Genomic DNA, 19,703 nt, shown 5'->3' with positions numbered 1-19,703 from the left:
GAACTATGTTGGGGATGGGAGGGACAGTGCCATCTCATCAAGAAAGCTGGGGATGAAGATCTAAGGATCCTGGGATGTACTCTCAACATTTTTCGTGACTACCCGTAGAAGTTCAAAGAAGAAATAGTAACGAGAAAAATTCAAATCAGCCAACAGCAACATAGAGGAATGATGCTGGCCGGCCACCTCCCAAGGGATGTCCCAGTGTGGCATTTATGCCTTTTGAGAATTTGCTCTGGTCCATCCTTGGTCTTTATCCAACTGTGAGAGATGTGTGACTTTTCAGCAGCCCTGGGTAAATCCCTACAGAATGGCCTAATGTGAATGTATTCACTGCCTGATGTAAAAATCAGAATGACCGCTTAGTGCTTAGTGATTTTCAATGAGAAATAAAGCTGCCCAGGGCCTGTAGTGTGGGTACCTGCTCCGCCAGACCACAGATGGCTGGTCACTGCCAGTTCCTCCGTGGGATGGTCCCTTTTTGGGTCCCTGTCCCTCTAAACACAGTATAACCTGCTAGATCCCAGTCTGGGAGCCCATCTCTCCATGGGCTGGCCTTTAACATCTCCCCTTTGACCTTGTCTGATTTTGTTTCATGATTGAACTCTCCCAAAGGGATCATATTTTCCTTATTCTGAAATTCTTGAGTGCTCACAGAAAGTAACTAGGTCTTCTGAGTCCCAGTTCCTCACTTATGGGATGGCCTGGCCTTTAAAGGTTTGTTCTGATGGCTGCATAGGGTCAGGGATGTGAAAAATATGAAAGCACATTCATGCTTGTGTGTGGTGTAACTTGTCTGCTGGCCCAAAGCTGTGAGGTTCCCCAGTATCTTTCTCAGTTTCTCTGCCTGCCCTCCCCTCTCTGCTTCCTCACTCCCTCTCACAGAACCAGAAACCAGGAGTAGGTAGAGGGAAGGAGGAGTGTGGGGAGAAGGTGTGTCCAGGATTGAGGAGCCATGGAACATCACTGGAGAGATGTTAGCTCCTCTCTGCTTCACCTGTTAAGCCCCAATGACCTTGTTTTCATGGTGTGATGTCTGGTTCTTTCTGCTTCCTCCAAGTAGCACAAGTGGGCAGGGATGACTAAGGGTTACCAGAGGAAGGGCACTGTTGAGAAACCCCTCCCCTTCTCATCAGGTTGGCTTCATGAAGACTGGGAAGGTGGTGGCTCTGGAGGTGGAGCACTACAGCAATGCTGGGAATACCCTGGATCTCTCCCAGAGTGTAAGTAGGATGTGTCTCTGCCTCCCAGGGGCGGGTGGAGTAACTGGGAGGCCAGCCTGGTGCAGGCCACCCTCTGTTCCTGCCTGTTACCATTGTGGTAGCCTCCCTATTGATCCTCACTTTTAGGTTCTCCACTCTTGGCTTACTTCTAAAGCACAAAGATAATCAAATTACTTTCTTGATTGGAAACTCTTCCTGCTTTTTCTTTTTTTTTTTTTTTTTTCTTCCTGCTTTTTCAAGATACTTTGTCAGGCAAGCAAATTAGTTATAAAACTTTATGCATAGTATGATGACAGTGCGTGTATGTGTATGTAAAATTAACATATACCTCTGTAATATATACATATGTATATATGTGTGTGTATATACATATATATATACATGAAATATATATATATATATATGAAAATTCCAAAAGAACATACACCAAACAGTGATTGGGTAGGACAAAGGGGCACACTCACTGTCATTTCCTATATAACACATTTTTGTGATGTTTGAATCCTAAGTAAGGAATTGAATTTCTTCTTTTTTTAGTTAACAGTTTCATTGAAGTATAGTTTACACACCATGAAATTCACCCATTTGAAGTATATAATTTAATCATTTTTAGTAAATTTAGAGTCCTGCAATTATTATCATGATCTATTTTTCAAACATTTCCATCGTCCTAAAGAGATCTCTTATAGCAACTCCTGTTCTTACGTACCCTCTCCAGGCCCAGACACCCACCAGTCTATTTTCTGTGTTTATAGACCTTCTCTTGTAGTCGATTCATATAAATAGACTCATATACTATGTAATCTTTTGTGTCTGGCATTTTTTCCTCAGAATAATGTTTTTAGGTTCATCCATGTTATGGTATGCATTAGTCCTTCATTCTTTTCTTTTGAGAATATTTCATCATGTGGATAGACCATATTTTGTTTTCCATTCACCACTTGATGGAAATCTAATGGAAATCTGAGTTGTTTTCAGTGTTTAGCTTTTATGGATAATGTTACTGTGAACATTCTCCTATGAGTCTTATGTAGACATGAATTTTTGTTAATTTTAAGAATTAACAGTTACCTTTGTGGTACTGCTTTCTATAATTTTTTAAAATCTAAATTCTATAACCATACTAGTTACGCACACATAGATTCTTCCTGTAAAAATAAGTCAAACATTTCAGGAAAACAGAAGTTCCTATGAATCATATCCTCACCTCCTCCCCTCCCCCCCACCAAGCCAGCCACTTCTCTTTGCTAAGGGTTAACTGGCTCAATTAGAAAACTTCACACTTCAAATTCAATTAGTCAACTTATAGTATTTAAATAAAAAAGAAAGAAAACTTCACACTTTAGATCTCTCAAAAACAGAAACACATTTAGCATTCTCAGCATTTGCAACACATGCCTCTTGGTGTTGTAGGAAAAATCAGGTTGAAAAAGACACGGTGCTTGTCCCCAAAGATCTTAGAAGCTTTTAAATTCAATCCAGCAACCATTTATTGAGTGCCTTGGATGGCAACATAAAGAATATATGGCATTGTTTCTGCCCTCAGGAAGTTCATGGTGTGGTGGGGGGAGACAGATAATAAAAGACAAAATGAAATAGAAGTACAAGTTGATAGAGTGCTAAGGGAAAGCGAAAATGGAATTAATTGAGACATACTAAAGCATCTAGGCTAAGACTGAAATAATCAAAGACAAAAAGCAACCTGTGGGAGAGAGAGACTACACAGTGAAGTAAACCAAACCCAAAAGCAAACAAACAAATAAAAGCTGCCACTGATCTCATCAGAGAGATGAGTTATTATACCTTCAAGAAGGAAGAGGATGCCATAAAAATGGAACAGTAGGAGAATAACAATGAACTCTGGTGAATTAAAACTCTGAAAGCAGGAAAGTTGGAAGAAACTTGAGCAAATCTCCCCAAGTAAAGAAAAAATATAGAAAAATAGTAGAGAAAATACAACAAAATTCAAGGACTTGTCCAGGAGATCCAAATACTCAAGGTTTCAGAGAGAAAGAATGGAAACAAGAGAGAGGAGGAAACTATCAAGAAATGACTCAGGAAACCCCCCTAAACAGATGGGCATACATTTTGAGATTAAAAGAACCCATCCAATAACCAGCACAACAAAGAAAATAGATCTATGCTAAGTTACATCGCCACAAACTTGAGAAATGTGGGGATAAAGAAGATTTTACAATATTCGGGAAGGAGAAAAACAGAACTATTTCCAAGAACTGGAGAGACATTGATTAGATTTGTCAATACTGGAGAGCTATGATGTGCCAGTAAAATGCCTTCAGGGATTTTGCTGAGGGAAACTGGAAAACCCATTTCCAACCTAGAATCCTATATACAGCTGAATTATTAATCAAGGATGAGAGTTCAAGAAAGACTTTTCAGGCATGCAAGTCTCAAAAATATTCTTTCTATATACTCTTTTCTTTTTTGTTGAGAAGATATTCGAGGATGTACTCCAATAAAGTGAGAGTAGGAAATGGGAAGACATGGGTTTCAGGAAGGAGAGATTCAATGTAGAGAGGCAAAGAGAATCTGGGGTGAATGTGAGGGGAAGATCCCCAGGTGACAGGTGAACTGCCAGTTGAAATTGGAGTAGTCCAGAAGGCTGTAGAAACAATTTCTTCAAAAGATGAGGCTGCTAGAAAGTCTAAAGTGTTCAAACATACTGAGAACAGATTTCTAGCACTAGGGAAAACTTAAGTTGACTTAGTAATAATTGCATAGAAAACTAAGAAAATGAAAAAGTAAAGATAATTATTAGCTCTAGTGTGGTGGGTGGCGGGGGGATATTATCAAGAAAGAGAGAAGTTGGGGTGCCTGGGTGGCTCAGTCAGTTACACATCTGTCTTCAGCTCAAGTCATGATCCCAGGGTCCTGGGATCAACCCCCACATTGGGCTCCCTGCTCAGAGAAGAGTCTGCTTCTCCCTCTCCCTCTACCTCTCCCCCCTGCTCATGCTCTCAAATAAATAAATAAATAAATAAATAAATAAATAAATAAATAAAATCTTAAAAAAAAGAGAAGCAATCAAGTATAACTATGTGGTTTAGCTGTCAGTATGTTTACAGGATGATATCAAACTGACTGCTGATCAGATTAAAATATAATTATACAGGGAGGATGGGGGACAGGAAGTTGATGTGTTTTGGGGGAAAGGGGGTTAGGTGGGAATGAAATCACCTTTTTTGTAACAAGAAAACAATATAAGAGTCTATAACTAAAAACATCGAGAAGTTTCAGTGTAAGACGTTATTTAGAGATATGAAAGTTAGTGTAAAGCGCTGATAGAGAATGAGCTATGGGAACTCTAAGTGGAGTAGAAGGAAGGAAAGTGGGAGCTGCTATTGTGCATAACACAACCTTGCAGCAGTATTTGACTCTTGAAACTGTTTACTATAAAACTCTAATGAGAATACAAAGTACTTTAAAATTAATCCACAAAATCACCTATTATTATTATTTTTTTAAGAGGCAAGGGTTTCCCCAGGGAGGAGCTGAATAAGAATGGTAGTTAGTAGGTGGGTAAGCTGAGGAAGGGCACATCAGGTAAGAGGAACATATAGTCAAAAAAGAGGATAAAGAAACATACGGGGGGCAGGTCGTAAGGAGTCTTGAATTCCATGCTGAAAGATATATGGACTTTACTCCAAAGAGAGTTGAGTGCCGTTTTTAAGCAAGTGGTTGGCCTGAAATGACCTTATATTTTTGTTTGAGGCATAGGTTGGAGGGTGGAGAGACACAGAGGCGGGGAGCCCAGTAAGGAGTCCTGTGCTGCAGCACCTGGGAAGAAGTAACGTGGGCCCGAGGAGCCAACAGGGCTGGGAAAGACACAGAGGGTACAGCCCTTGAAATCCCTTTGTCGCCAATGAAATGTGCCCACTGTTGTCTCCCATTTTGATTCCTTCTGCTCCAGATAATGGAACGAGCCCTATTCCACATGGACAACTGCTATAAAATACCCAATATCCGGGGCACTGGGCGGCTCTGCAAGACCAACCTGCCCTCCAACACGGCCTTCCGGGGCTTTGGGGGACCCCAGGGCATGCTCATTGCTGAGTATTGGATGAGTGAAGTCGCGATGACCTGTGGGCTGCCTGCAGAGGAAGTAAGCTGGGAGTCTGGTGGCGCGGGTCAGAGTGGGTTAACCTACCCTGAGGGGATCGTGGCTTTGTGTCTTGGACATCTCCCATGGGGGCAGAGGAGAGGCAGGTGCTGTTGAGGGGAAGCTAAACTTGGGGTTATGCCCCCTTGTCCTTGTCACCAGCAAGTCTTCAGTGTTTCTCTCCTTGCAAAGGTGCGGAGGAAAAACATGTATAAGGAAGGGGACCTGACACACTTCAACCAGAAGCTTGAGGGGTTCACCTTGTCCAGGTGCTGGGAGGAATGCCTAGCAAGCTCTCAGTATCACGCCCGGAAGAGTGAGGTTGACAAGTTCAATGAGTAAGCACCGGGAGGGGAGGAGTACGATGTCCTGGTGCTCTCTCGGGTCTCCTAATCTATAGCCTCTTTGCTGAACTCAGAATACCAGGCTAATAATTTAACGGGTACCTCATGAAGATGCTGAGTTTCTTCCCCCTTTCGTAAGCATCTCTTTAAGATACTGAAATGGTGTTGAGCCTGGGGGGCAGATGGGCTTACAGCCTGCCCTCAGCATCACAGCTCATCAGTATGGTTTGTGTTTACACATCCATCCACCATAGGGGCACATGGGTCCAGGACTCAGAACCCCACAGGTATACACCTGCCTCTAACATGAGTCTCTAAATGTGATCTTGCCATCACTCCATCAACTTGGGCCTCAGTTTCAAAGTGAGGATAGTTACACTCGCTCTGTTTCCTCACTGAGTTACCCAGGAAACCAAATAGAAAGTGCAGAGAAGGTGTTACCATGATCATCACTGAGCCACAGTTTGTCCCTGGGACAGTTAGAGTCCAAGATCACCAGGGAACCCTGACCCCATCTAAACTCCACACTGGGGGAAGTGATGATACTTTCAAGTCCAGGAGTGGGCCCTGCTTCAACTGTGCAGAAGGACTCAGAACCCAAATCCCACCTTTCTCATTTGGCTTACCCAACTTGAGGTATGATAAGTACTGTGTGGGCAGCTCCAAGGATGCCTTGTTCCAATTTTGCAAAGATGTTGTCTGAAACTATGTGTGGGCTGACACAAACGTGATGGAGAAGGTTCTATGAGAATATTCCTTTTTTCTCCAGGGAGAATTATTGGAAGAAGAGAGGATTGTGTATAATTCCTACCAAGTTTGGAATAAGCTTCACTCTTTCTTTTCTGAATCAGGTAAATGCCTTGTGTAATTTCGCCCTCTCCACTGGGCTGGGGCCGCATTTCCCCTCTGTGTGCAGCATTGCAAGGGAAGGGCCACTGTCACTGGTAGCAGAGCTGCGTGGAGGGGCTCTCTGCTGTTTAAATGAAGTTGAACTTGCATATCCCTGTTTGTCCAGAATGGCACAGGTCGGTAAGGGCAGCATGGGATTCAGAGGTTTCGGATCAACTTCTACTTCTTACCCTTCTGGGTTATAGGGCTACAGATGCTACTCTGCCTTTCTGATCCTATTGCTTCATCCGTAGAGTGGACACAAAGACATTTGACCTCCTTCCCTCTGAGGATGGGAGGCACACCAAGAGAAATAGGAAAAACTTCTCCAGCTGTTGAGGGGCTACATCATTACATCACGAGATTTACACCGCTCTAGTTGTAGTTTAAGATTTCTATCCAGAACACTGCTGCTGGTTCTCTTTCTCCTGGGCTCTGGCACTGTTGGTCCCAAGCTTCAAGATGAGTTAGGATTTACTGAATTTTGTGTATCCTTCTCTTCCCTTAGGCAGGAGCCCTGATTCATGTGTACACAGATGGCTCTGTGCTGCTGACCCATGGGGGCACTGAGATGGGCCAAGGCCTACACACCAAGATGGTCCAGGTGAGCAACCTGGAGGCTGGGAGCCCTCTCTGGGACCGAGACCTCTGGGTCAGGGATGATGTGAGAAACCGAGCAGGAGCACAGAGAAGAAGCAAAAGCAGAAGCTGGCCTCAGCTCTGGTCCTGGCTCTGCTGCCCATTTACATGTGGCCTTTGGCAAGTCTTCTTTCCTCTTGGTCTCTATTTCCTAATCTGTGCAAAGGCGTTGGCTGGGTGGCCACTGGGGTCACTTCCGTTACCAACATTCTAGGGCTCTGTGATTGTGTTGGTTTGCAAGCTCCTGGGAAGCTTCCCAGGTATGATCTGAAACTGGCCTCTGTACTCAGAGGGCAGTGGGGAGACAAAAAAAAAGAAGCCTGTGTTGGTGAGCCACATTTTTTTTTTAAAAGATTTTATTTATTTACTCATGAGGGACAGAGAGGCAGAGACACAGGCAGAGGGAGCCTAATGCAGGATTTGATCCCAGAACCCCAGGATCATGACCTGAGCCAAAGACAGATATTCAACTGCTGAGCCACCCAGGTGTCCCGTAAGGTCACAGTTTTAATAAGCAAATGGAACTTACATAAGAGGCTTGCCTTGAGTGCTGACAAGATGGATGGATCCCTGCCCTTGCCCACTGAGTCTTAAAAGCATACATAGAGAGAGGCCTTAATTGGGTTTAGTCAAGGTACTGTGCAGGTGTTCTCAACCCTACATCATCATCCTCGGAGGCCGTGTCCTTGGAGCAGCCTTTGGGAGCAGGAAAAGCAAGCAGAACCCACATTTCAAGGACAGGGAAGTGGTGAGCCTCTGATCCCCAAGTCCAGCTCACGGGTCAGCTGGTGGTCACATCTTTCGATGACTTTCCCCAACAGTGTATAAGTGTGTATGTTGTGTCTGTAAAGGTAGTCAGCTTTCCCCACTCAGTGGAGCTAAGGTACTGGAACTGGATTAGAGTCCCTGCTTGGCTCACGGACTGGCCAAAAAGCCAAGGTTACCTTTAAAAAGTACTGTTAGTCACCATTAGGTTTATGAATTTTTGTTTTATCTGACAAAATCACTCCATGAAGTTCTGCTTCAGACTGAGACAGGTATGAGAACATCTCAGTCTCAAAAGGATTATAGTTCATAAAATTATTTTGTTGCCTTTAAAAGTAGCCCTGAATCTGTCCTGGAGGTAGAAGGCAGCCAAGTCCCATGCTAACCCCTCCCTGAGAGGGTGATGTTGTCTCTTTTCCCAGGTGGCCAGCAGAGCTCTGAAAATCCCTACCTCTAAGATTTACATCAGTGAGACAAGCACGAACACTGTGCCCAACACCTCTCCCACGGCCGCCTCCGTCAGCGCTGACATCAATGGACAGGCTGTCTATGTAAGGAGACTGGGCAGCCAGCAGAGCTGACGGCCAGCCCTGGGCTTTGGGCCCAGATGGCCTTCTGGGACAGGAGCTGGAAGGGTCCTTGTAGGCTCTTTGACTGTGACCATGCCTTTGGCTCTCTTACTCAGGAGAATGCTGTTCCTCCTGACACCAAGCTGAAAGAGAGGCCTAAGAGCCATAATGGCTTCCATCGAAGCCAAGAAGGATGAGTGTAGGAGGGGGAGGAAATTTGGAGGGTTACAAGAGGCATTCTGGAAAGACATCCTCCTCAGTGTTAGAACTGGTCACAAGACTATGGACTGAGGTTGGAATTCGACTTGGGAGGTGGCCAGGTCAGACCTGCTTGTTTCTCTTTCGAAGTGGGGGGATGTAATTAACAAAGGAGTTTGCTGGGAAAAGTCACCTCCTTTGGGATCACTCAAATATTTCAGAGAATTGGGTGCTCTCCCAGCAAGGGCCAGTGCTGGTTCCTTTGGCAGGGTCCTGTGGCTTCCACCCTGGCTCTCCATCATTCCAAAGAGGGTGGCAAGCCTATATGAGTGGCACCTTGGGCATAGCATTACTTGGAGGTAGCCTTGCCAAGGCCCTTGGGGTTTCACCTGGGCCAAGAAATGCAGAAGACTAATATGTCCACTATGTGGTGGATGTGTTTTTAGGAAGCTTGTAAGACCATCCTGAAAAGACTGGAGCCCTTCAAGAAAAAGAATCCTAGTGGCTCCTGGGAAGATTGGGTAAGTCTGAGGTGATCCAAGTTGCTTTCGGAAATGAGAGACCTTGAAGGCTGTCCCTACTGCAGCAGGAATAGGGTCATGATCTAGTCACATAGGCAGAGAAGCTGTGGGGGGTCTGTATGGTTTCACAGGCCAAGGAAATTCTCTACCTTGCTGGGCTCCCTTCTCTGTGGTTTTCATAGTTGAGGGAAGGCCCTTGAGGGAAAATTTTGATACAGGATCTTAACAGCCTTGTGGGAACTGGAGAATTGGCTGTCCTGAGCTTCAAAAGGTGGGCTGCCTCTGGCCTGGTTCCTCACTCCACTTGTCCTCAATCTTGATGAGCCTGGTTTTCTTCAAACCTCCTGCTGTCAGAAGGCTGCCCCTAACAGCACTTCCCCTTCTAGCTCTGGAGTCTGGGTCCATTGAGGCTCCATCTGTGAAGAAGTGGAGAGAAAGACATTACCCAGAGTTTGTATCATTCCTGTGGCTTTAGAAGTGACAGGCAAGCACTCGTAACAAGAATGATTCCAGTTCTCTGGTTTCTGGTTTGGAGGCCGGTGTGTCAGGAACCCTTGGAGGGAAGCCACAAGGTTGTCTCTCTCTGGTGGGAGGCTGCATCTCTTTGAACAAGCATATATCTCTGTGGCAGCCTAGTTTTACCATCTCCCAGAGTTAGGGTAGGAAATGTGGGCACAGTGGTAACATACAGAGTGAGCCCACACGTGACCCAGTTGGAGAGTACAAGTTTCCCTCAATAGACTTAAAGAAAATAAGCCAGTTCTCTCAGACCTCCTCACTTACTGTGCCTCATGTGACTGACCTTTCCTTCCCACGCTCGCAGATTACTGCACATGTAAATACCACACGAATCTAGGTTGATTTTGGTAGTTTATATTTCAGCATGGGGACACAGAGAGGCAAGCTTGAGCTGATCGTTGAGGGTAGAAAAGGATTTGGGTAGATACAGTGGAGGAACTGCATGAATGACAGCGTAGAGGTGTGGGGACATGGAAGGGCTGGGACAGAGTTGACAGCTGAGTTTGGCTGGCATGGCCATGATTGTGTGCAGCATGAAGCTGGAGAGAACACTGGGATCCTGAATGTCAGGCATGTGCTCTGGAGACAATGGGGAGTCATCAAAAGCTCTAGAGTAGGGGAGTGATGTGGGCAGTATGGCACGTTAGGACGCTCTTTGTGGTGGGCTGGGCTCCCCGGTGGGGTGGGGAGGCTAATAGAAGGGTGAAGACCAGTTAAGAGGCTGCCCTAGGGCCCAGGTTTCCAGTGTGGGGACCTAGCCCAGGTGAGAGTACAGTGCGGTCATCTCATGCAATGATCGTGTGAGGCAAGCTGTGGAAGTGGGAGCCGAGCCACTGGTATGCAGTCAGCTTCTGGATGAGGAAGGTGAATTCATGAAATCTCAGTGCTGCATCAGGGATTCTGGAAACCATGCTAAGCCCTTCCTGTTGTCTGTCTCCTCTCTTCAGGTCATAGACGCCTACGAGAACACAGTGAGCTTGTCTGCGACTGGGTTTTATAGGTAAGTACAGTGCTGGTCTCACCACCTCACCATGTGTTGTCATCCTAACCTCTGAAGTCCCCTCAGCACCGAATGCTCTCAGCCTTTGGTCAGGAGAGAGAAGTTCCATCAAAACTCTTATCTCTTCAATGGACTTCGGCTAATTTCACTTTAAAGATGCCCTAAAATACCCAGCATCGCCATGTCTGTGTGCCAAGGAAGCAAAAACACCATATCAGAAGACCTGTGTTCTAGTTCTGGCCTTGAAGTGTACTATTCTACTTGGGAGAAATCAGGGATTCTCTCTGGGCCTATTTCCTCATTAATAACATAGTGGAACCATCACCAGCCACCCCTCCCTTGGGGTTCTCCTAGAACCAGGGGTGTCTGGTGTGCAGAGTTACCATGTGTGTTACTCTGTACTATGCACTGGATTTCTTCATGGAGGCTCTACCTGGAAAGGAGGACAGGAGGATTTAGAGCACATGGTCTTGTTACAAAATGCAGAATTCAGGGGAGCTTAAAGTGAGATTTGGAAAAGAGCATGTCCCTTCTGCTGCTTAGAAATTCAGTAGCAGCGCGAAGAGCTAGGGACCGTACCCATGTGATTCAGAGGCTGTAAAAAGAATGTGATTATATTTACGATCACCTATAATGTTCTAGCTTTCTCTGGGAAGTTCAACTAGGATCTTTTTTTTCACAGATCAATGGGTTTGGAGAAATAGTTCAATATGTATTTTAGGCCAAATAATGTTTTGCCAATGCTTCCCGGATTATGTGATACTCAACCTGCACCAACACACATGAGTACAGATTTTCTCAGATGTTCTTGTTTCACTTTCAGAGTTGATAAAACTGGGTAATATAAAAGAACACCCAAGCGAAGATGGTAAAATCAGAGATCCAAGAAGGTGGTGGGTTCTCCTGGGAGGAGACTTTTCCCTCAGCTCTGTGCTGGTTTTGTGTTCATGCAGATTCTGATCCCATCAGCTCACATTATTTCTGTGTCATGCATAGAAAAACATAGGTGTGGAGGACTACAAGTTCCAGGTGCTAGAATATGCACACGCACACACATGTATGACTCATGTGAAGTTGGAACTGTAGAAGAAACTCCGGATTGAAGAAGAACAAAGTATAAGAGAGCAGTTATCGATAACACTTTTGTCAGATCATTTCTTGAGACTGGGAAGGGGCCACTAGCCAAGGAGTAATGTAGGCCAGTGGTTAGAGATGCACCCAGGCTGGCATGGGATGCTGACCTCAGCTCTCACCTGGAGAAAGGTGAGCAGCCCAGGAGGCAACATGGGCAGGATCTCTGGTTCTGAGACCCTGAATTCTAGTTCCGCAGATCCTTTGGAATGTGTCCTTCGTGTCCTTTGTGGGCTTGGGCAAACATGTCCCCTGTTTTTACCATGTCAAGGCCAGCACACTGATACTATATGCCGCTCGCTGCATAGAATGACGCACATAAGGTCCATGGGCAAAATTGAGCAGACGTGAAGCAGAATGCTCTAGAACACCTGGATTTCATTAACAGGTTCAAAATATTAAAAACACCTGGACTTTATAAAGAACAGCTGAATGAAAAAATAAACCCCTTGGAGTCTTAGGATTTTGTGGGTCAAGCTGCATGTGCACACATGAGAGAGACAGAGAGAGAGAGAGAGGGAGAGAGAGGGAAAGATTGGGAGTGGGGAGGGTGCTCATCTTAATACATCCGCTGTGTTTTCTTTTCTCTCCCCCAGGACACCCAACCTTGGCTACAGCTTTGAGACTAACTCGGGGAATCCCTTCCACTACTTCTCCTATGGGGTGGCTTGCTCTGAAGTGGAGATCGATTGCTTAACCGGGGATCACAAAGTAAGAAGTTTGCGAAGCCTTCGTACCAAGTTAGGGGAAAGAGAGGAGAAACAAGTGAATTGCAAATGCCAAGAACCGATAGAGACGCTTTCTGGCTGGGAAAATAATGTCTGACATCATAGCTGGAAAACTTCCTATAAAGGACCAGGAAGCAAATATTTGAGGCTTTCAGGGCCCCAAAGACTCTGTCTCAACTACTCTGCCCCTATCACTGTAGCAGGAAAACAGCCACAGACGTATGCAAATAAATGGGCACGGCTGTGTTTCCCTACGATGTGGTTTGTGCACACTGACTGTAAATTGCATATAATTTCCATGTGTCACACCACATTCCTTTTATTTTTGTCAGTCATTTCAAAATGCAAACACATTATTAGCACATAGGTCCTACAAAAACAGGGCTCAGGCTGGAATAAGCCCTTGGAACATAGCTTGTTACCTCCTTTCTTACACAATCTACCCAGACACAGGCTCAGAGTCCAGGGACCTGGGAACCAGCCTTCCCAATCATCCGTGGATGTGTGCGCAGTTACCTCTGATACTCAGGAAGGCCTAGCCTCTGCCATCCCCTGCCTAGCTGCCCCAACCTCACGCCTCAGCCTTGACGATGCCAGTGCCAGCTGGCAGTGCTTTCAACACCCTGCTGGAGCATGCCTGGGGCACTCTGCTTCTGAAAGTGCTATTTGTGTTGACACAATAATATAAGGGTCACCGACACCCATCTATCATCCCACACATTCCTTTCTTCTCACACTGCTTTTTATTTTCCCCACCTACTGTAGAACCTCCGTACCGACATTGTCATGGATGTTGGTTCCAGTCTGAACCCTGCCATTGATATTGGACAGGTAAGGCTCGTGGGTGACTAGGGTAGTGATGGACTTGGCCACAAGTATGTCACTTTCTTTCCCAGGGTCACCAGCCAATGCATTTTGTCCAATGTCATCTTAAAGCAGCTCTGAACAACATGGTACCATGTGAGTCTCCCTCAGCAGGAGTTAGATAGAGGGGAGCATCCCCAACTCTCAAGGCAGAAGACACATTAACGTAGATTCTGGAAAGGACACTCATGACCTCAGAGAACAAGATGATGAATGGTGAAGACACTGGGTGTACACACACTCCTACACACCCAAAAGCACATACAGATTGGAAGGGGCACCCTGTGGAATGGAGATTGAGTTTGGGATGGTGTGCAGGCAGTGGCGTCTGAGGACTTTCTCCTTCCTCCTTCTTCTTCCACCAGGACGCATTTTGTCCTCTAGGAAGTAAGCGTTGTCAAGCATGGAATGCTGGGGGTCACTAGGGCAAAAGACATGGGTTCAAGCAAGAGGAATACAGGGGTGGCTTGAAGAAAATCACTTTTGGAAAATATGGGAGTGTTGGGTAGGATTGGTGGAACAGGTGATAGAGGTGGGCACCAAGAACTGAAGTACTGAGCTCTGGTAGAAAACAGCAGGTGTATTTCTCAAAAATGGACAATTAGTGAGTATGCAGAAACGTAGTCCTTAGTCACTGTGTGCATTATCAATTCACTGAACAACCACTGGAGGAGCGCCGCCTAGAGACAAGCACTGCGCCCGGCGCCTCAGACAGAGGTGATGGCACCTGGTCCTGAGAACACACTTGTTGGGCAGTGGGGCACCCGGGGTCCATGGTGAGCAGGGAGGCTGGGGAAATGGCAGTGGAGCGTGGGCCGGTGGAGCGTGGCAGGTGCCCTGTGTGGGGGGCGCTCCTACTCCCAGGGGCAGGCAGGGCTGGGAGTTCTAAAAACCTGAATCTGCTCTCCAAGAAATCCCTCCTGTCTCATGCGGCTGCCTGCGAGTGCGTGGTCCCACTTAGCACACAGGAGGTGCGTGGGCCCCCGAGGGACACTCAGCCACCGTTAGCCTGGGAGCCTGCTTCTCAGCTTGGAGCTGCCGTTTCCCTAGTGGCAACATGTGAGCGAACATCTCCACCTGCTGCAGCTGCTTTTTTTTTTTTTTTTTTTTTAGATTTTATTTATTTATTCATGAGAGAGAGAGAGAGAGAGAGAGAGAGAGGCAGAAACACAGGCAGAGGGAGAAGCAGGCTCCATGCAGGGATCCCGATGTGGGACTCGACCCTGGGTCTCCAGGATCACACCCTGGGCCAAAGACAGCACTAAACCTCTGAGCCACCCGGGCTGCCCTGCAGCAGCTTTTAATGAAAAATTATGCCTACCATGGTGTGACCCTTCTGGAATTGCTGACGAGTTCTAAATCTAACCTTCAGTGTTAATGCCTTTGCTCTGCCTATACCAACACCTGGTGAAGGCCCAGATAGATGATCCCAGGCTGGGCAGGAGCCAGGTAGGCTGGGGAGGGCTATTTTCAGCTTCTTTCCAGGTCCACACCAGGTGAGGCCTGGTGCCCGATGTGGGAAGCAGTGTCTGTCCTTGGGGAGGGGGAAAGCAGAATGACCACGGTCTCTGCCTACCCCACAGGTGGAAGGAGCATTTGTGCAGGGCCTTGGCCTCTTCACCCTGGAGGAGCTGCACTACTCCCCAGAGGGGAGCCTGCAGACCCGTGGCCCCAGCACCTATAAGATCCCTGCGTTTGGCAACATCCCCACTGAGTTCAGAGTGTCCCTGCTCCGCGACTGCCCCAACAAGAAGGCCATCTATGCGTCCAAGGTACAGCTGCCCTGGTCTGTGCTGCCGCCTGGTCTGCACTGTGGGAGGCTCCAGGTGCTAAGGAGTGGCTCCAGCCACCCGCCGTGGGTCTGCAGGGGGTTCGTCTGGAAGGACAAGAGGGCTTGCTTGACACTGGTTTTGGTGAGGATGGTGGAGGGGTAGGCAGTCCCCGCCTGAGAACAAGAAAACTGGGATGACACCACCTGCGTGTGGTCAAAGCTATCCCCTTGGGGACACTCAGAGGAATTCCTTAATCCAATCCTGACCTACATCGGGGTCTCAGGTGGGCATCTTGATGCTTGATCCTAAAGATGATCCCGTGGATACACCCTCCTCCCTGAGTTCCCACGAGAATAGCCCCCATTCATGGCAGATGAGACAACATCTCGGGGTAAACCCTTTGCCTCCTTCAGGGGCTGATACCTGACCTTAAACTTGATCTGTATGCCTGAAGCATTATAGCCATCCTCTATTTCCCCGCTGTCCCCAACAAGGATGAAAAAATGGTGAATATCAAGTAAGCTGACTGATATAGTCCTAGATCTAAGAAGGAAGACAGGCGACCACTTGTGACCAGTGAAACATACCCATTTACTCACCTCATGGTTTACTTTACTGTGGTTGGGTCTAGACACTCTGTGATCCCTGCCATCAACTCTCATGCTTTAGCGTGCCTCGGGATCACCGCGGACTCATGATAAAAATGCAGTTCTGGGGGGCCCATCCCTAGAAATTTGGATCCAGTAAGTCTGGAATAAAATACACATTTTTTTTTTTTAAACAAGTGTCCCTAGTGATTTTGATACAGGCAGTTTCTGATCTGTGCTTTGGGGGACAAAACCACCTCTGCTAGAAAATGTTTAATTCCTGCTTGTCTTGATGCCTATATTCTAGACGATGCTATAAGTGCAATTATGGTGCCTGTAAATATTATTATGGTACCCGTAAATGTTGTTGTCAGAGTGGCAGCAAGATGACTCCTCTAGCCTCGTAACTGTGAGGAAAGGGTCAAAATTCATGTCAGACATTTTTGTCCATTAAATATAATTATTTAATACAACTGGTAATGGTGCATTTTATTTGCATGGTGTCATCACAGAAAATCACGGAGTGAGAGTTAAAAAGAAATATGCCAATGAGGTTCAACCATTTAGTAGGTTGATGTTCTCAGTCCCTGAAGAACTTTGAGCACCCTCCCAGCCTTACTGGGTACAGCCCACTGGTGGCGGCTGGGGTTCCCAGCAGCACCAGCCCTGCAGGTGTGGGGGCTGGGGTCCCTTTGCCTGATTCCCTGTCCTGTGCTCTGTCCACCCAGGCCGTCGGGGAGCCGCCCCTCTTCCTGGCAGCCTCTGTCTTCTTTGCCATCAAGGACGCCGTCCGTGCAGCTCGTGCTAGGAACTCAGATTGTAAAACGAAGCTTTTCCGGCTAGACAGCCCTGCAACCCCAGAAAAGATCCGCAATGCCTGCGTGGACGAGTTCACCACACTGGTATGAGGCCCCTCGAGCACCCTCTCTGTCTGGGGGAGGCCGGGGCAGAGGTCTGAGCATGGCAGAGAGGGCAGGGAAATACCAGGCTCTCTCCACTGTGCAGCCTTGGGTCCATGCTGCCTTCCGCCTGCCATTGAGGCACCCCCTCCAACTTGCTAGAAAACAGCAAGAAATCCCTTCAAGCTGTAGCTTATAGCTGGGTCTTCTTAGAGGGAAGCTGGCTCTTTGGTGCATAGCTATTATCCTAGATTTCATTGTTTTCCATGAAGATGAGGATGATGGATGGAAGCCCCCAAGAATTTTATCTTTAGTGTCCATCACTGGCAGGTTTGAGACCCGTCTTTGTGAAAGTCACAGTGTGTGTACTATGGAGACAGAAACCAAAAGAGAGTTAATTAATCAATTATATGAACCACATTTGTTCTCTGATTGGTGTGTGCCATGCTGATACTGGCACACGTGGGTCCCATGAAGACTTGGAAGTCTTTCAGGAAACCAGATGATTGTATTATAGGATAACTGGTTACTACCTCAGTGTACGTAGCAGAATGTAGCAGGGATTCCGTGGTCCTTGGTATCATTGTGGGAAGTCCCTATAAGATGCTTGTAGTGGACAATGCCTGGCAAAAGAAGACCATGGAAGGACAGTTTCCTCCACTGTTGCCTCTGAGTTGAGCTGAACTGGACACTGCGCACATAGACTCTCCTGCTGTCTTTGCAATAGCAGCAGCCTCTGTTGAGTTAGAAGAACTGGGTTCTTCCTGATAACCCAAGTTGGATCTCCTCTTAGGTATTTGATAGGAGATTTGATAGGCCTTTGGGGGTTTGGGTTTAGAGGTGAAATGGGTACTCATGGACCCATGTACGGGGAGGGTACAGGAGAGCCTCTAGAGCAGGCATATCTGCCATCCCAGGCCTCAGCACTGAGGTTGAGGGAGGCCAGATGGGTCCCTAAGTTGGCCACCCTCATCTGCCAATAGCTTTAGCTATGGGGTAAGAACTATGCCAGACTATGCGTGGAGCTTCCAGGCAGTGAGGATGCTCGAGATCTGCAGCAGCTTTCCCACAGCCCAGAACCTTCCAACATGGCCACAATGCTGACAGTTCCCCAAACTCCATTCCCTGGGAGGTGAGGTGCTACATGGCTCCCCATAAACTTACACAGGTTGCAAATTAGCTCCTTGCAAATGGTCCAATGCAGAACTCATTGATTTAAAGAGACCTTCTTGGTCTCCAGACCTAAAGGACAGATTCTCATCCAAGCCCTTTTGCTCTGTTACAACACACCAGTGATTTAAAATCCCTGCAGTTGGTTTGCATAAGTAGCTGATTCTATGAACCAATCATGCCTTTAAGGACTGAGTACCATCCCTGCATCTTCAGAGCCCACTAGAGTGTCTACCACATGGAAAGTGCTGATCAAAAATAAATGAATGACTATGAAATTAAAGGGTCCTGCCCTGGGGGGAGCTCCCAACAGCCGAGACTACAGAGGAGCGTTTGATCTTGGAATGGTGGTTGGCAGTTGGTGGGAGGTGGCATGTGCATCAGAGGGGGCAACATGTCCTGTGCTGCGGGAAGACCCTGGCATTGAGTTTTTGCTGTTCCTTCCTAGTGTGTCACTGGCATACCAGAAAACTGTAAGCCCTGGTCAGTGAGGGTCTGAAGAGAAAGCCCCCAGAAGAGTCTTCTTATGCTACATCAGAGCTTCCATGGAGCATGGAACCCACCCTGCAGAGCATGAGTCTATACAAGTTGTGGGATGATGATGCTTGATTCATCAGATTGGTGTTTGGAAGAACACTGAATGCGTTGGAAGATTTTGATCACAAATATGATTTGCAAACTTAACAATAAGGAAATTCAGAACTGTCAGGCCCATGTGGCTAATAGGCAATTAGAATCTTTTTATGTCTGTTTTAATCATGTTTTTGAAATAGGTTTAAGAAGTTCTTGTGCTATGTCCCAACTCACAGGACAGGCTGTAGAACCTCAGGTTCAAAGAGGATGCCCACAAACCTCTAGAAGCTTAAATTCTAAATCCGTGTGCTTTTTCAGAAAGCCTTTCCTTCAAACCAATGAATGTCATAATATAACCTCAAATCCATACTCAAATTTGCAGCGGGACAGTGGGGTGAGATTCAGACCTCTACCCACCACTGGGTCATTGAGGAAAATAAACAATGAAACAAATTCAAGGTTAATTGAATCTGATCATGTTAAGTGGCAGAAAGTAAATTATTCCACATCATCAAAAGCCAACCAACCCAATTATTGAGCACCTACAATGTGCTCGGTTTCTTTCTCTTCCCTTTTGTACATTAAAAAAAAAATCAGGTTGAAAAATCTTCATTTGAAGCCACAATAATTTCCATTTAGAAATCATGCTACAAAAATCAAGATGAGCCAGAGGAATCATAGTCAAGGAGCCTGGGTTCTCATCTCAGCTGTGTCTCTATCTGCGTGACCTTGGTCTGTCACTTCTCTTTTCTGTGCTTTATTTTACTGCAGGATGAAAGGGTTGGACTGGAATAATCTCTAAGGCCTTCTCCAGCTCTAAAAGTCTATAAATATATGACCTGAAAACTCCAGTTATATAAGGGATCTGCAGCTATCAGAGACTTGGCTCCCTTACTGTGATGTGATATCTGGGCTTAGTGAATCCTGCTTAGATTCTCCCAAGTTCCTGAGGTTGGTAAAGAGAACAGGAGAGGAGCAAACATCCCTTCTAGCTGCTCCAACCGGTGACTTCATTGCTGTGTGGTATGGGGTGGGTGATGTGTCAGTCATGTGCCTTCACTGCTTCAAACACCCAGCTTTCTGCCAGATGGGGCCATGGTTCTGACCGTGGAAGGAGAATGATGGAAGCTATGCACTTGAGCCTGGTGCTTGATGCCACTAATAAAGTAAATGGTCAGCTTGTTGGCCTATGA

General features: G+C 46.5%; 1 protein-coding gene across 3 annotated transcripts in view; it reads left to right on the top strand.

Annotated features, from left to right (window-relative positions):
- Nucleotides 1-19,703, top strand: part of XDH (xanthine dehydrogenase) — a 60,009-nt gene extending 40,306 nt beyond the window's left edge. For all 3 annotated transcript variants that reach the window (XM_038561203.1, XM_038561202.1, XM_038561204.1), the window contains 13 exons: nt 1,137-1,223; nt 5,155-5,346; nt 5,536-5,681; nt 6,457-6,538; nt 7,084-7,179; nt 8,402-8,530; nt 9,193-9,267; nt 10,734-10,786; nt 12,514-12,628; nt 13,411-13,476; nt 15,093-15,281; nt 16,597-16,770; nt 18,386-19,703. In XM_038561203.1, the coding sequence (XP_038417131.1) occupies nt 1,137-1,223; nt 5,155-5,346; nt 5,536-5,681; nt 6,457-6,538; nt 7,084-7,179; nt 8,402-8,530; nt 9,193-9,267; nt 10,734-10,786; nt 12,514-12,628; nt 13,411-13,476; nt 15,093-15,281; nt 16,597-16,770; nt 18,386-18,436 (1,455 nt within the window). In that variant the 3' untranslated portion in view covers nt 18,437-19,703. The remainder of the gene's footprint in view (nt 1-1,136; nt 1,224-5,154; nt 5,347-5,535; nt 5,682-6,456; nt 6,539-7,083; nt 7,180-8,401; nt 8,531-9,192; nt 9,268-10,733; nt 10,787-12,513; nt 12,629-13,410; nt 13,477-15,092; nt 15,282-16,596; nt 16,771-18,385) is intronic.

This window comes from Canis lupus, chromosome 17 (genome assembly GCF_011100685.1).
Source record: "Canis lupus familiaris isolate Mischka breed German Shepherd chromosome 17, alternate assembly UU_Cfam_GSD_1.0, whole genome shotgun sequence".
In the NCBI taxonomy this organism is placed as follows: domain Eukaryota; kingdom Metazoa; phylum Chordata; class Mammalia; order Carnivora; family Canidae; genus Canis; species Canis lupus.
Note: the sequence above shows the minus strand (reverse complement) of the source record. Positions and strands in the feature narration are given on the sequence as shown.